This window comes from Oncorhynchus masou, chromosome 11, assembly GCF_036934945.1.
Source record: "Oncorhynchus masou masou isolate Uvic2021 chromosome 11, UVic_Omas_1.1, whole genome shotgun sequence".
Taxonomy (NCBI): domain Eukaryota; kingdom Metazoa; phylum Chordata; class Actinopteri; order Salmoniformes; family Salmonidae; genus Oncorhynchus; species Oncorhynchus masou.
In genome coordinates, this window is record NC_088222.1 from 28,714,267 (window position 1) to 28,729,129 (window position 14,863).

Sequence of the window (14,863 nt, forward strand, 5' to 3'; positions counted from 1 at the left end):
GGTAGGTCTTGAAATGCATCCACGGGTACACCTCCAATTGACTCAAATTATGTCAATTCGCCCATCAGAAGCTTCTAAAGCAATGACATAATTTTCTGGAATTTTCCAAAGCTGTTTAAAGGCACAGTCAACTTAGAGTGAACGTAAACGTCTGGCCCACTGACATTGTGATACAGTGATAAGTTGAATAATCCGTCTGTAAACAATTGTTGGAAAAGTTACTTGTGTCATGCACAAAGTAGATGTCCTAACCGACTTGCCAAAACTATAGTTTATTAACAAGAAATTTGTGGAGTGGTTGAAAAATGAGTTTTAATGACTACAACCTAAGTGTATGTAAACTTCCGACTTTAACTGTATGTATGGGGTTTTCTAGGCTCACCTGTGTCCATAAAGGCCAGAGACTGGGGACAAGATGAAGACGTCATGGCCACTGTCCAGCGTAGAGGACATCCCCATGGTCCCCATGCTGTTGGGCGGGGTGTTGGAGTCACTGTTGGGACTGGTGGGGATGGGCTGTAGGGACATGGGTGGAGTCATGTAGACAGCAGGACTGTAGTAGTATGAGACCATTTCCTAAATGTAATCATTTTTCATTCATGGCATCGTATGTCAAGATTCATGAGTAAAAACCTATAGAATTGCATACTCCATGTTTGAGCTAATAGAGGATTGTGGTGCAATGTCCCACAGTTCACTTAGTTTACTTAATATAGTGGAACATAATAAACACTATGCTAGTGAAAAGGATAGGATGCTTTGTTGAATGAAGTTATTGAGACAAGGAGAGGATGTGAAGTGGCTCTTATTAACAACAGCAATCTCGTCCATAGCAACCAAGAAATTCTTGAGAGAGGTCTGTTGGAAACTATGGAGGGGATAGCAACAAGATCCCTAGCAACAAGGGATTATGTGATAACGACTATACATCATTAATGTCAAGATGTGTCAAGTGTGGTGAGCATGAGCCATCTCGCCCCAGGAGATGCACTATGAAGTGTAACCTACTGTGATGACTAAACCCTTTGACCAACAACATCTGATTGGTAAAGGTCCTGTGACCATCACCTTCCGATGTGAACAACTACATTTTCATATATTTTCCTTTTCCTCTTTTGAGTCTACTTCTAAGATGAATCAAATCAAATTTAATTTGTCACATGTGCTGAATACAACAGGTGTAGAACTTACTGTGAAATTCTTAGTTACAAGCCCTTAACCAACAATAGAGTTCAAGAGACATGCGCGGACAGCAGTGGACGCATACATTCTGGCCTAATGACAATCACCAAATGTCATGACACTTTTTGTTTTTTTGTGTAACAGATGTTTCCTTCCATTCACCACTGTTTGGAGGCTGTAAATACACTACATGGCCAAAAAGATGTGTACACCTGCTCATATGTCACGCCCTGGCTGTAGTTATCTTTGTTTTCTTTATTATTTTGGTTAGGTCAGGGTGTGACATGGGGGATTTATGTGTTTTGTCTGGTCTAGGGTTTTTGGTATGTTTATGGGGCTGTTTCCTTTCTTGGTAGTTTGTATGTCTATGGTTGCCTAGATTGGTTCTCAATTAGAGGCTATCGTTGTCTCTGATTGGGAACCATATTTAGGCAGCCATATTCTGTGGGTACTTTGTGGGTGGTTGTCTTCTGATTTTGTGTCATTGCACCAGATAGGACTGTTTCGGTTTTCACATTTGTTGTTTTGTATTTTGTAGTGTTCTCGTGTATGGTCTTTATTAAACATGTTGAACTCTGACCACGCTGCATTTTGGTCCTCCTCTCCTTCAGCGGAAGAAAACTATTACATCATAAAACATCTCAATCCAAAATCATGTGCATTAACATGGTCGGGCACTGATGTTGGGCGATTAGGCCTGGCTCGCAGTCAGCGTTCCAATTCATCCCTAAGGTGTTCGTTGGGGTTGAGGTCTGGGCTCTGCGCAGACCAGTCAAGTTATTCCACACCGATCTCAACAAACCATTTGTGTATGGACCGTGCTTTGTCATGCTGAAACAGAAAAGGGCCATCCCCAAACTGTTGACACAAAGTTGGAAGCACAGAATAGTCTAGAATGTCATTGTATGGTGTGGCATTAAGATTTCCCTTCACTGGAACTAAGGGGCCTAGCCCGAACCATGAAACAGCCCCAGACCAATATTCCTCCTCAACCAAACTTTACAGTTGGCACTATGCAATAGGGCAGGTAGAGTTCTCCTGGCATCTGTCAAACCCGGGTTCGTCCATTGAACTGCCAGATGGTGGTGCATGATCCATCACCCCAGAGAACGTGTTGCCGCTGCTCTAGAGTCCAATGGCAGCGAGCTTTACACCATTCCAGTCGACACTTGGCATTGCGCATAGTAATATTAGGCTTGTGTGCGGCTGCTTTCAGAGGCAGTTTGAAACTTGGTAGTGAGCAGTGGTGTAAATTACTGAAGTAAAAATACTTTAAAATACTACTTAAGTAGTTTTTGAGCTATCTCTTTACTATTTATATTTTGGACAACTTTTACTAGATGAAGGAACATTGCTGTGAGGACTTGCTTCCATTCAGCCACGAGCATTAGTGAGGTCGGGCACTGATGTTGGGTGATCAGGTCTGGCGAGCTTAACACAATTCCTTACCCTACATTCCTTAAGAAACAAATGTACTTTTTACTCCATACATTTCCCTGACACCAAAAAGTACTTGCTTTATTTCAAATGCTTCGCATGACAGGAAAATGGTCCAATTCACACACTTATCAAGAGAACATCCCAAGTCATTCCTACTGCCTCTGATCTGGTGGACTCACTAAACAAAAACATGTTGGAGTGTGCCCGTCTATCCACAAATAAAAAAATACAAGAAAATGGTGCCGTCTGCTTTGCTTAATATAAAGAATGTGAAATGATTTCAACTTTTACTTTTGATACTTTAGTATATTTTAGCAATTACATTTACTTTTGATACTTAAGTATATTTAAAACCAATTACTTTTAGACTTTTACTCAAGTAGTATTTTGCTGGGTGACTTTCACTTTTACTTGAGTCATTTTCTATGAAGGTATCTTTAGTTTTATAACAATTGGATACTTTTTCCACCACTGGTAGTGAGTGTTGCAACCGAGGACCGATGATATTTACGTGCTACGCACTTCAGCACTCGACGGTCCCGTTCTGTGAGCTTGTGTGGCCTACCACTTTGCAGCTGAGCCGTTGTTGCTTCTAGACGTTTCCACTTCACAATAACAGCACTGTTGACCGGGGCAGCTATAGCAGGACAGAAATTTGATGGACTTGTTGGAAAGGTGGCATCCTATGACAGTGCCAGGTTGAAAGTCAATGAGCTCTTCAGTAAAGGCCATTTTACTGACAATGTTTGTCTATGGAAATTGCATGTCAGCAACAGGTGTGGCTGAAATATTCAATCCACTAATTTCAAGGTGTGTCCACATACTTTTGGCCATGTAGTGTATGTTGCGAGTGAATTAACATGCACGGGTAGCCTAGTAAAGGAGCACTTTGAAGTGATTTTTTTTGACAATTAGATGAAAACTTATGCCACAATAAAAGGTAATAGATTTTAAAAGTTAAATGACAAATCTTTATGACTAAGCCCATAAAATGAAGGCTTCAGAACATCTAGAGCTCACTCCTTCTACAGGACTTCTGTAATTAATAATAAATACCGTTCTACAAGAAAATCAAAATAGAATCCATTTTATGTTCTTCTTCATTATTAATACATTTCTACAAGAAAAGTAAAACATATGGCAGAAATGTGTTGGCTCAGTGCTGTCAAAAGGAAATACCCCAACTGTTAAGATTGTTCATGTCTCTCAGACCTAAGGAAGATAAAACAAAACTTCAATATGAATATAATAATATTCAATATGAAGCAGTGGGTTAGGAATGGGTCAAGAAACAAAACAAGAGATAAAAAGACACTACCGTACAAAATAATGATTCAACTATGTCTGTGTCCTTTCAGTCTGACCATGGCAGCTGAAGGTTCTCCTGTATATTAGGGGTTCTCAAACCTTTTCACTCAGGCCCCCTTCCAGCATTGGGGAACATCCCGCACCCCTCCTGCATGTGTGCGCCATGTCTATTTCTATGTGCACAAGCATTGTTCACACCCCTCTTGTTGGTGGAGAAAATCTTGCATTCTATACATTTTGCCATGTCTAATGTGTATTTGTGTGATATTTTCATTTAAATTGTTATTTTAACCCTTATTTAACCAGGTAAGTTGACTGAGAACACATTTTAATTTACAGCAACAACCTGAAGAATAGTTACAGGGGAGAGGAGGGGGGATGAATGAGCCAATTGGAAGCTTGACTCAAATATTTGAGTAACTAAAACATTAGAGCAAGTTCTATGTGCTAAAAAATCTAGCTAAAAAACATTAGCTGACATGGGTTAGGTGACCTGGACATTTCTGACAAGTTATAAATAGCTCTCTAAGGTATGCAATGGCTGACATGACAAGAGGAAAACTGATGATGCACTACCCAATTTTGAAATTGTACCTTGTGCATTCTACTACTACAACTTTCAAGAGTAAGTTGAAAGCCAGACAGTTCCGACCCCTCACGCCCCACAGTTTGGGAACCACTGCTGTATACTGGATGAACAGATGGCTAGATTCAATCTTCATTGACTTAGGATAGGAGTTCACTGAAGACTCATTTCAAATTCATCTCACATTACATTTGTCCTCTACTACCTGGATTTTCCACATGCTTCTCTGTCATCATATGATTCGTAAAGAGTTGATTTAATAATAGAACATGCCTACCCTTTCTCCAAGCAGTGTTGAGCTGTCGTGGTTTGACTCTTTCTGACTGAAACATCCATCAAAAACAGTCCTGGGAGACAAAGTCACCCTAACAGTGTTCGTACCACATGTCAATGGCTCCTACAGCCACCCGACATGCTGTCATTTAACTCTGAGGTGCTTCATTAACCAAACAGTGTTTGTGACTGATTGGTAACCTTTATGTGTATTTGTTTGTGTTACCTGTAAGACAACAATGCCTGATTCCTCACAAAACTAGAACAAAAAAGGACCATGAATTGTGGGAATTTCCAGAAATGTTATCCATAGAAGGGTCCTTTGGAGGAAGGATTGTTTCTTTAAGAATAATTGAGAAATAATTAATTGAAGTTAGATTAATTGAATACTACATAATATTTCATCTGGAGATGCTGGGTCGTTCCACAAAATAAGTGCCTTTTGCTTCCTTTGATATTTTAAGTAGAAATTGTGCACCAATATTGAATTTTAAAAGACAGTTATATTTAATTGAAGTGCCTTTTAATATAGACCACATGGAGAATTCAATGAATCTGAATTTTTATATGAATAAAGAAATGTCCCTCCATACACACTCTCCAGGAAGATTTTAACCCACTTAAAGGGGAAGTTTACCTAAAATAAAAACAATCCCAAGTGATTCCATACATTAGGTGGAGTTTGTCTTCTCCTTCTCTCTTTCCCTGCAGTCTAGAACTAGAAAGCTGAAAAAATGGGTCACGTGTCTCATGATGTGTCTTTGTGCACTGCTAGCTCTGCTCAAATATCAGTCAAAGAGTGATTGAGAAAACCTCGAATTGTGGACAAATTCTTTGTTTCATTGAAAGTTTCCAGCCAAATTAGCTATTTTTTTGAGTAAGGAACTTTTCCACCCAAAACAATTGCAAATATTTTATATAATTATGTTATGTGACTGCAACAAAAGTGGAGATGGGTAAAAACCGCGGAGATGGGTAACACCTGTGCATGTGCGCTCTCCTGGGGCAAACTCTGTGACGTATATGCCCTTATTTGGAGTTTGACATCACAGATCAAATCAAATCAAACCTTCTTTGTATACAGCGTGTAGACCTTACCGTGAAATGCTTACTTACAAGCCCTTAACCAACAGTGCAGTTCAAGAAAGAGTTAAGAAAACATTTACCAAATGAACTAAAGTAAAAATATATATAAAAAGTAAGACAAAGAAATAACAGTAACGAGGCTATATATAGGGGGTACCGGTACCGAGTAAATGTGCGGGTGTTCAGGTTAGTCGAGGTCATTTGTACATGTAGGTGGGGTGAAGTGACAATGCATAGATAATAAACAACGAGTAGCAGCAGTGTAAAAAACTAATGGGGAGGGGGGTGTCAATGTAAATAATCCGGTGACCATTTGATTAATTGTTCAGCAGTCTTATGGCTTGGGGGTAGAAGCTGTAAAGGAGCCTTTTGGTCCTAGACTTGGCGATCCGCTACCACTTGCCATGCGGTAGCAGAGAAAAAAGACTATGACTTTTTTTGGGGCTTTCCTCTAACACCGCCTAGTATTTAGGTCCTGGATGGCAGGAAGCTTAGCCCCAGGGATGTACTGGGCCGTACTCACTACCCTTTGTAGCGCCTTACGGTCAGATGCTGAGCAGTTACCATAACAAGCGGTGATGCAACCGGTCAGGATGATCTCGATGATGCAGCTGTAGAACTTTTTGAGGATCTGGGAACCCATACCTAAACTTTTCAGTCTCCTAAGGGGGAAATGGTGTTGTCGTGCCCTCTTCACAACTGTCTTACTGTGCTTGGATGATAGTTTGTTGGTGATGTGAACACCAAGGAACTTGAAACTAATGCTTACAAATCGGATCATAACTCTACAAGTAGCAAAGATTCTACTCTGGAACTTTGATATGCTCATAAAGTATATTATGTTCAACAATATATTGAAAAATTTGCCAAATCAAAAATGCTATACTTTCAGTGCCTTCAGAAAGTATTCATACCTCTTGGCTTATTCCACATTTTGTTGTGTTACAGCCTAAATTCAAAGTGGATACCATTTATATTTTTTTCTCACCCATCTACACTCAATACCCCAAAATGACAAAGTGAAAACATGTTTTTAGATTTTTTACAAATCTTTTGAAAATGAAATACAGATTGACACCCCTGAGTCAATCAATTTTAGAATCACCTTTGGCGGTGATTACAGCTGGGAGTCTTTCTGGTTATGTCTCTAAGAGCTTTGCACATCTGGATTGTACAATATTTGCAGTTTATTCTTAAAAGAATACTTCAAACTCTCTTAAGTTCATTGCTAGACAGCCATTATAACGTCTTTTCAAGATTTCCAAGCCAATTTAAGTCAAAACTGTAACTAGGCCACTCAGGAACATTCAATGTTGTCTTGGTAAGCAACTCCAGTGTATATTTGGCCTCTACTGGAAAGCAGACTGAACCAGGTTTTCCTCTAGGATTTTGCTTGTGCTTAGCTCTATTGCATTTCTTTTTATCCCAAAAAACTCCCTAGTCCGATGACAAGCATACCCATAACATGATACAGCCACCACCATGCTTGAAAATATGAAGAGTGGTACTCAGTGATATGTTGTGTTGGATTTTTCCTTAACATTGGATTTGCCCCAAAGCTTTGTATTCAGGACATAACGTTAAGTTCTTGCACTTGTAATTTAGTTCTTTGTTGCAAACAGGATGCAGGTTTTGGAATATTTGTATTGTGTGCACGCTTTCTTCTTTTCACTCTGTCAATTAGGTTAGGATTGTGAAGTAACTACAATGTTTTTGATCCATCCCAGTGGCGACTCGTCATTCAGGGCAGGTGGGGCAGTACCACATTTTTTGCCTGTTTTGCATGTTGTTTTGGCATTAATATGTGTCACATATCAGTTTGCAAACAATGTTAAAATATATATATATATATCATTGAGTAAATAAAGCCACATGCAAACATTGTCTCTTTTTTGTTTACTTGAGTAAGGCAGCTGAAAATGCAGGTGTTTCAACCCAGCTCAGTGCTTTCTGTGGTATTGGGGCAAGCCAGCAGAAAATACGTAGCGTTGCGCCGTGATTGGCTCAGTGTTCTGTCACTCATGGGGACACTATATCACCGCCAAGTCTATGGTTAGACCTCGAAAATTCAAGCCCCTTTGGTGCTGCCATAGAGTTACATTAGAAGTGTCCATCCAAAAAGGCTCAAGGTCACAACAAGTTAGAAATCGCAAATTCAACAAAGAGCGGTTTAGAAGGAATCAGTAACAGTGGATGTGTGGTCCCAAATCTGGGATTAAGGAGCTCTTTTCGAAGTTTGAAATGATAAACATTCAACATTGGCCATGCTGTCAATGAAGCATGATTTGTGCAGTGCTCAAAAAAACTGTTAACTCGGAACTGCAAAAACTTGACTTCAGCGAGTTCAAGACAACTAGGAAATCGGGAATAAATGAGCTCCAACTGGATTCGACCTTGTTTTTTTCAGAGTTCCCAGTTGTTTTGAAAGCACCATAAATCCAGAGAATGCCAGACTCACAAAATGTTCCCACAAAGGGCCTCCGCGCCACCTTCCTGTTCAAGTGAACACAGCACAACAAGGTGAGTTCAAAAATCTATTGTATGCTGCTGCATAAATTATGTAATATGCAAGGGAGATATGTCTACTGGAGCTAAGAAAGTCATACTAAGTGTATGTTGTGTAGTAATATTTAGTAGCCCATGTGCCTCACCCTAATAATTTGGTCTATTTACCCCTCTAATTTCACCTACTGTTCTGACTTGGTGGTGCACATGTAGCCTATAAGCTGTTTATGAAATGTAATCATTGAATATTGTAAGAGCTTTCATTGTCTGCTTATATGCCCCCTTTATTTTTCCTACAGTTCTGACTTGGTGTACGGGGGGAACACTATAAGAATAGCCCATGTTCTGAATTCTGTCACCGTACATTTCAAAAGTGCTATTGACTACGTCCGTCCTAGCTCGCACATTAATGTCTTAATCGAAATTACAGATTGCCTCTTATCCACTTGTCGTCCCCTTATGCCATAGTTTGTACATCTCAATTGTTATTAGAAACCACATTTGTTTAAGCAAGACAGCCAAATCAGCTACTGTATGTTTTTTTTAAAGGCAGTAAACGAAGCTGAACTAACTGTTTCACTGCCAGACAAGACTCTGCTGATATCCAGGTGTAGCAGTGGTAAAATGTTGTGACTTTTTTCAGGACAGCTTTATATAGGCCCTAACATTTTGTGGGTACCGTTTGTCACCGTTATAGTGTAATTAATGTATTGTTTAGTGTTGTGTAGTGGCTTTGCTGGCATGCATCACACTTTATTTATTTCTTGCCCCACCCAGATTTACATGCTAAAATCGCCACTGATCCATACTTAGTTTTCTACTATCACAGCCATTTAACTCTGTAACTGTTTTAAAGTCACCATTGACCTGGTGAAATTCCAGAGCAGATTCCTTCCTCTCCGGCAACTGAGTTAGGAAGAATGCCTGTATCTTTGTAGTGACTGGGTGTATTGATACACCATCCAAAGTGTAATTAATAACTTCCCCATGCTCAAAGGATATTCAATATGCTTTTTTTTACCCATCTACCAATACGTGCCCTTCTTTGCGAGGCATTGGAAATCCTCCCTGGTCTTTGTGGTTGAATCTGTGTTTGAAATTCACTGCTAGACTGAGGGACCTTACAGTTCATTGTATGTGTGGAGTACAGAGATGAGGTAGTCACTCAAAAATCATGTTAAACATTATTATTGCACTCGGAGTTAGTCCATGCAACTTATTGACTCTAGACATTTCAGCGTTTAATTTTTAATTAATTTGTAAAAATGTCTAAAAACATCATTTCATTTTGACATTATGGGGTATTGTGTGTAGGCCAGTGACCCAAAATCTCAATTTAAAAACATTTTTGAATCAGGCTGTAACACAACTATATGTGGAAAAAGTCAAGGGGTGTAAATACTTTCTGAAGGCATTGCACATGTTTATATTTTTTCAATATTAATAAATGTAAATGTGTTGTAAAAATCAAAATACTACTCATATTACAGAGCAAGCAGTAAAGCTTCATATGACACCCACTTTTGCTTGTAGTACCTACAGATTAAACATTATGGAGTACTTAAAGGAGGCCTGGTAAGGCCAAAATGTCTAAAATATTCCAAATTAAATGATTTATTCCTCAATTATGCTTTAATATACAAAGTTCAAAAATATGTCAACAATAGTTCCTTCAAAGGACCTTTCTATTGATAAAAGTTCATGAGAATCCCCAAAATTATGGCAAACAAAAAAAGAAGAGGAATCACCACAATATCCTCCATGGAGGGCAATCCAATACTCATTTCTTTCTCCAATTCTTTTCAGCCACAATAATTAAGCAGAACTCAAGCAGAACCCTGTTTATTTCAAACTGAAAAACATGCCACCGTGCCAAATAATCAATACATAATTATTTCCTTGACATGACTTCTGTCACGCCCTGATCTGTTTCACCTGTCCTTGTGATTGTCTCCACCCCTTCCAGGTGTCGCTTATTTTCACCAGTGTATTTATCCCTGTGTTTCCTGTCTCTCTGTGCCAGTTCGTCTTGTATGTTTCCAAGTCAACCAGCGGTTTTCCCGTTCTCCTTTTTCTAGTCCTCCTGGTTTTGAGCCTTGCCTGTTTCTGGACTTTGCACCTGCCTGCCTGCCTGATCATTCTGCCTGCCTTGACCACGAGCCTGTCTGTCACTCTCTACCTCCTGGACTCTGATCTGGTTTTGACCTTTTGCCTGTCCACGACCATTCTCTTGCCTACCCCTTTGGATTAATAAACATTGTAAGACCCCAACCATCTGCCTCCTGTGTCTGCATTTGGGTCTCGCCTTGATACTTGATACAGTGCTTATCTACACACCCCATACAGAAGCAACCATTCTGGCTTCACATGTTGAGACATGAGGATAAGGTGCTGATTATCTGAACACATTTACTGATTTCACTGCAGATGCCAAAGACACGTAACCACAGAAACGTTCCTGGGCGTCATCAAGGCAACCCATGCAGCATGAAAATGAGTGAGCTTAGTGCAGAGCTAAAAATAGCTCTCACGCAGTCCAGGGCTCCCGAAGAAAAAAACATCCAGGCAGTTATGATGTAAACCCCCAACCCCCCTCTAACCATCATCCTCCCCAGCTAGTGTTCTGTCTTTGTTCCTCCTCCTCAGGCAGTCCCTGTTTCCCCCAGCCAGTCCCACATACTGTACTGTCTGCACTCCATCCACACTGAGCAGCACAATAGATTCACTAACTCCATTCACTGATGCTCCACATAATCCATTAGAATTCAATTAAAGGGTGGCCAGGTATGGGGTACAACTTGCAGATAATTACCCTTAAATTTATCATGTATCATAATCTCATCTATTCACAATGCAGCCCCCATAAGGAACTACTAAGCCAGTTGGTCATTATCAATAATGAGCGCTATGTTTCTTATCGCTCAAATTACACAGCTCCCAGGTGAATTGGGGAAAAAACGATATTCTTATCTACCAGAAGGAATCCTAAACAGATATCCAAACACATATAGGAACCTCATTCTCAATATCACATCATAACACAATTACCTGGAGTGCAAGGGGTTTCCACCGTACATTCTTGAGCAGGGCAGGGGCAGACGTGAGAGTGTTCTGAGGTCTCTTCTTCAGCGTGAGGATGACTCCGTTGGGGTCTTCTCTGAGGGCGTTCACCAGGTTCTTCAGCTGCCAGCCCACCTGCACAAATATGCCACAGTGGAGAGAGACAATACAACACACTCAGTAAGGCTGATGAAATACTCAACCAATCATGAACTAGTAAATTGTCGTAGCTAGTTACTGTAGTTTTGAACATCTCCTCTACCAACCATGTCTGAGATAATGACGCCGGAGATAATGACAATGAAAACAACTGCACTATCATTCCAATACCCTACAGTCCATTCCCACAAATTACAGTGCTTGGAAAATAATGGCGTCTGGCACAAAAACTGTTAGCTAAACAGTATGTGCTGGGAAGTGTTCATACAATGCAGACAAAATATTGTTCCAATTATTTCCTTTCTTGACTGAACATAACAATTTTCAGAATTCTGTCCTATCTGTTGTTACAACGTTATACAACGTTATACAACGTTTAACAGATAGTGTTGCACCTCGTGCCGACCTATAATGCGTCACAAAGCATCAGCACCATGCTCAACTGGGCTTTGTCCCGCAGCAGACAGACAGTGTGCAGCTGTGCTACAGTGAGCTTGGTTCTGCTGATGGCAGTGTGCTCCCAGGCAGGCTCCAGTAGAGGCAGGGGAGCAGAGAAAGCAGGTCACGTCCCCCTCCCTCCCTCTCTCCCTTCCTCGCTCGCTCTCTATGCTACGCTGAGCAGAGCACCTCTCTCTCTTCCTCTTTCCTTTGTTCAGTTCCTCTCAACTCCCCCGTGCACTGTAGAGTGCCAATGTTCATAATGTAACTTATCTGTAAACAGGTTACATTATTCAACTCAGGGACTGGCATGGCGACATAGTCAAACTATAAAAAGACCAACAGATCCCTATACACACACACACGCATTTCTGTTTGTCCGAGACACTGTCTCGGTGTTCACACCAGCTTCTGTGCTTACTGGAAACTGCAGTGGCAGATCACACTAGCATGTAATGAGCTAGCTAGTTTCTGGCCCCCTGGTGTGTCAGTTGCAACCTTCTATTGGAGGTTCACCCAGGCATATGACAGTTCATTGGCACATCCACTGTCTCATGTTTCTGAACACAGCATCATGTCATAAAATGTGTAATCTCTGTGATTGGTTGATTGGTAAACTAGTTGTTTTGTATTCTGCAGTAAGACAGGCTACTGCAACCACACCTTGTTAGTATGTCTTTGTTTGGGCAGGAGGAGCTATAGTGCCCTTTTTCTTTAAATATACATCACAAATGTGAAATTAGGCCTACTACAAATTGTCCCCTACCGAGCTAGGACACTGCCCCTGCTCAGTACGACAACATCACAAGTGATCTGATTAATGCATCCACCATGGTGACACAAACCTAAATCATTTACAGCAATAACCCCAGTCCTCCCAGTCCATTGATTATAGTAGCTATTTTTAAATGATTGCAAATGATTTAAAAAATAAAAAACTTTATATTTACATAATTATTCAGACCCTTTACTCTGTACTTTGTTGAAGCACCTTTGCCAGTGATTACAGCGTTGAGTCTTCTTGGGTATGAAGCTACAGGCTTTGCACACCTGTATTTGGAGAGTTTCTCCCATTCTTCTGCTCAAGCTCTGTCAGGTTGGATGGGGAGCGTCGCTGCACAGCTACAGTTGAAGTCAGAAGTTTACATACACTTAGGTTGGAGTCATTAAAACTCATTTTTCAACCAATCCACAAATTTACTGTTAACAAACTATAGTTTTGGCAAGTCGGTTAGGACATCTACTTTGTGCATGACACAAATCATTTTCCCAACAATTGTTTACAGACAGATTATTTCACTTATAACTCACTGTATCACAATTCCAGTGGATCAGAAGTTTACATACACTAAGTTGACTGTGCCTTTAAACAGCTTGGAAAATTCCAGAAGATGATGTCATGGCTTTAGAAGCATCTGAGAGGCTAATTGACATCATTTGATGGGCACAGTGCACGCTAACCAGGTCGCCAGGTGCATGGTGTTTCCGACACATTGGTGCGGCAAGCTTGGATGCGAACTGTGTTTAGAAGCAGTGCGGCTTGGTTGGGTTGTGTTTCGGAGGACGCATGGCTTTCGACCTTCGTCTCCCTGAGCCCGTACGGGAGTTGTAGCGATGAGACAAGATAGTAACTACTAACAAACGGATACCACAAAATTGGGGAGAAAAGAGGGTAAAAAAATAAATACAATTTTAAAAAGAAATCAGCCAAGACATCAAAAAAGAAATTGTAGACCTCCACAAGTCTGGTTCATCCTTGGGAGCAATTTCCAAGCGCCTGAAGGTACCACATTCATTTGTACAAACAATGGTACGCAAGTATAAACACCATGGGACCACGCAGCCGTCATACCACTCAGGAAGGAGACGGCTTCTGTCTCCTAGAGATGAACGTACTATGGTGCGAAAAGTGCAAATCAATCCCAGAACAACAGCAAAGGACCTTGTGAAAATGCTGGAGGAACCAGGAACAACCTGAAAGGCCGCTCAGCAAGGAAGAAGCCACTGCTACAAAACCACCATAAAAAAGTTTGCAACTGCACATGGGGTCAAAGATCCTACTTTTGGAGAAATGTCCTCTGGCCTGATGAAACAAAAATATAACTGTTTGGTCATAATGACCATCATTATGTTTGGAGGAAAAAGGGGGAGGCTTGCAAGCCGAAGAATACCATCCTAAACGTGAAGCATGGGGGTGGCAGCATCATGTTGTGGGGGTGCTTTGCTGCAGGAGTGACTGGTGCACTTCACAAAATTGATGGCATCATGAGGCAGGAAGATTATGTGGATATATTGAAGCAACATCTCAAGACATCAGTCAGGAAGTTAAAGCTTGGTCGCAAATGGGTATTCCAAATGGACAATGACCCCAAGCATATTTCCAAAGTTGTGGCAAAATGGCTTAAGGACAACAAAGTCAAGGTATTGAAGTGGCCATCACAAAGCCCTGACCTCAATCCCGTAGAAAATTTGTGGGCAGAACTGAAAAAGCACATACGAGCAAGGAGGCCTAGAAACCTGACTCAGTTACACCAGCTCTGTCAGGAGGAATGGGCCAAAATTCACCCAACTTATTGTGGGGAGCTTGTGGAAGGCTACCCAAAATGTTTGACTCAAGGTAAACAATTTAAAGGCAATGCTACCAAATACTAATTGAGTGTATGTAAACTTCTGAACCACTGGGAATGTCATGAAATAAATAAAAGCTGTAATAAATAATTCACTCTACTATTATTCTGACATTTTACATTCTTAAAATAAAGTGGTGATCCTAACTGACTTCAGACAGGGACCTTTTACTTGGATTAAATGTCAGGAATTGTGAAA

The 14,863-nt window shown here is 40.6% G+C and overlaps 1 protein-coding gene across 1 annotated transcript in view; it reads right to left on the reverse strand.

Moving 5' to 3' along the window:
• The window catches only part of LOC135548431 (connector enhancer of kinase suppressor of ras 2-like), a 67,220-nt gene that overhangs the window by 26,071 nt on the left and 26,286 nt on the right, over positions 1–14,863 (reverse strand). The window contains exons 9-10 of the mRNA XM_064978035.1: positions 11,429–11,575; positions 383–516 (exon numbers count right to left, since the gene is read on the reverse strand). Coding sequence (XP_064834107.1) covers positions 383–516; positions 11,429–11,575 — 281 coding nt within the window. The remainder of the gene's footprint in view (positions 1–382; positions 517–11,428; positions 11,576–14,863) is intronic.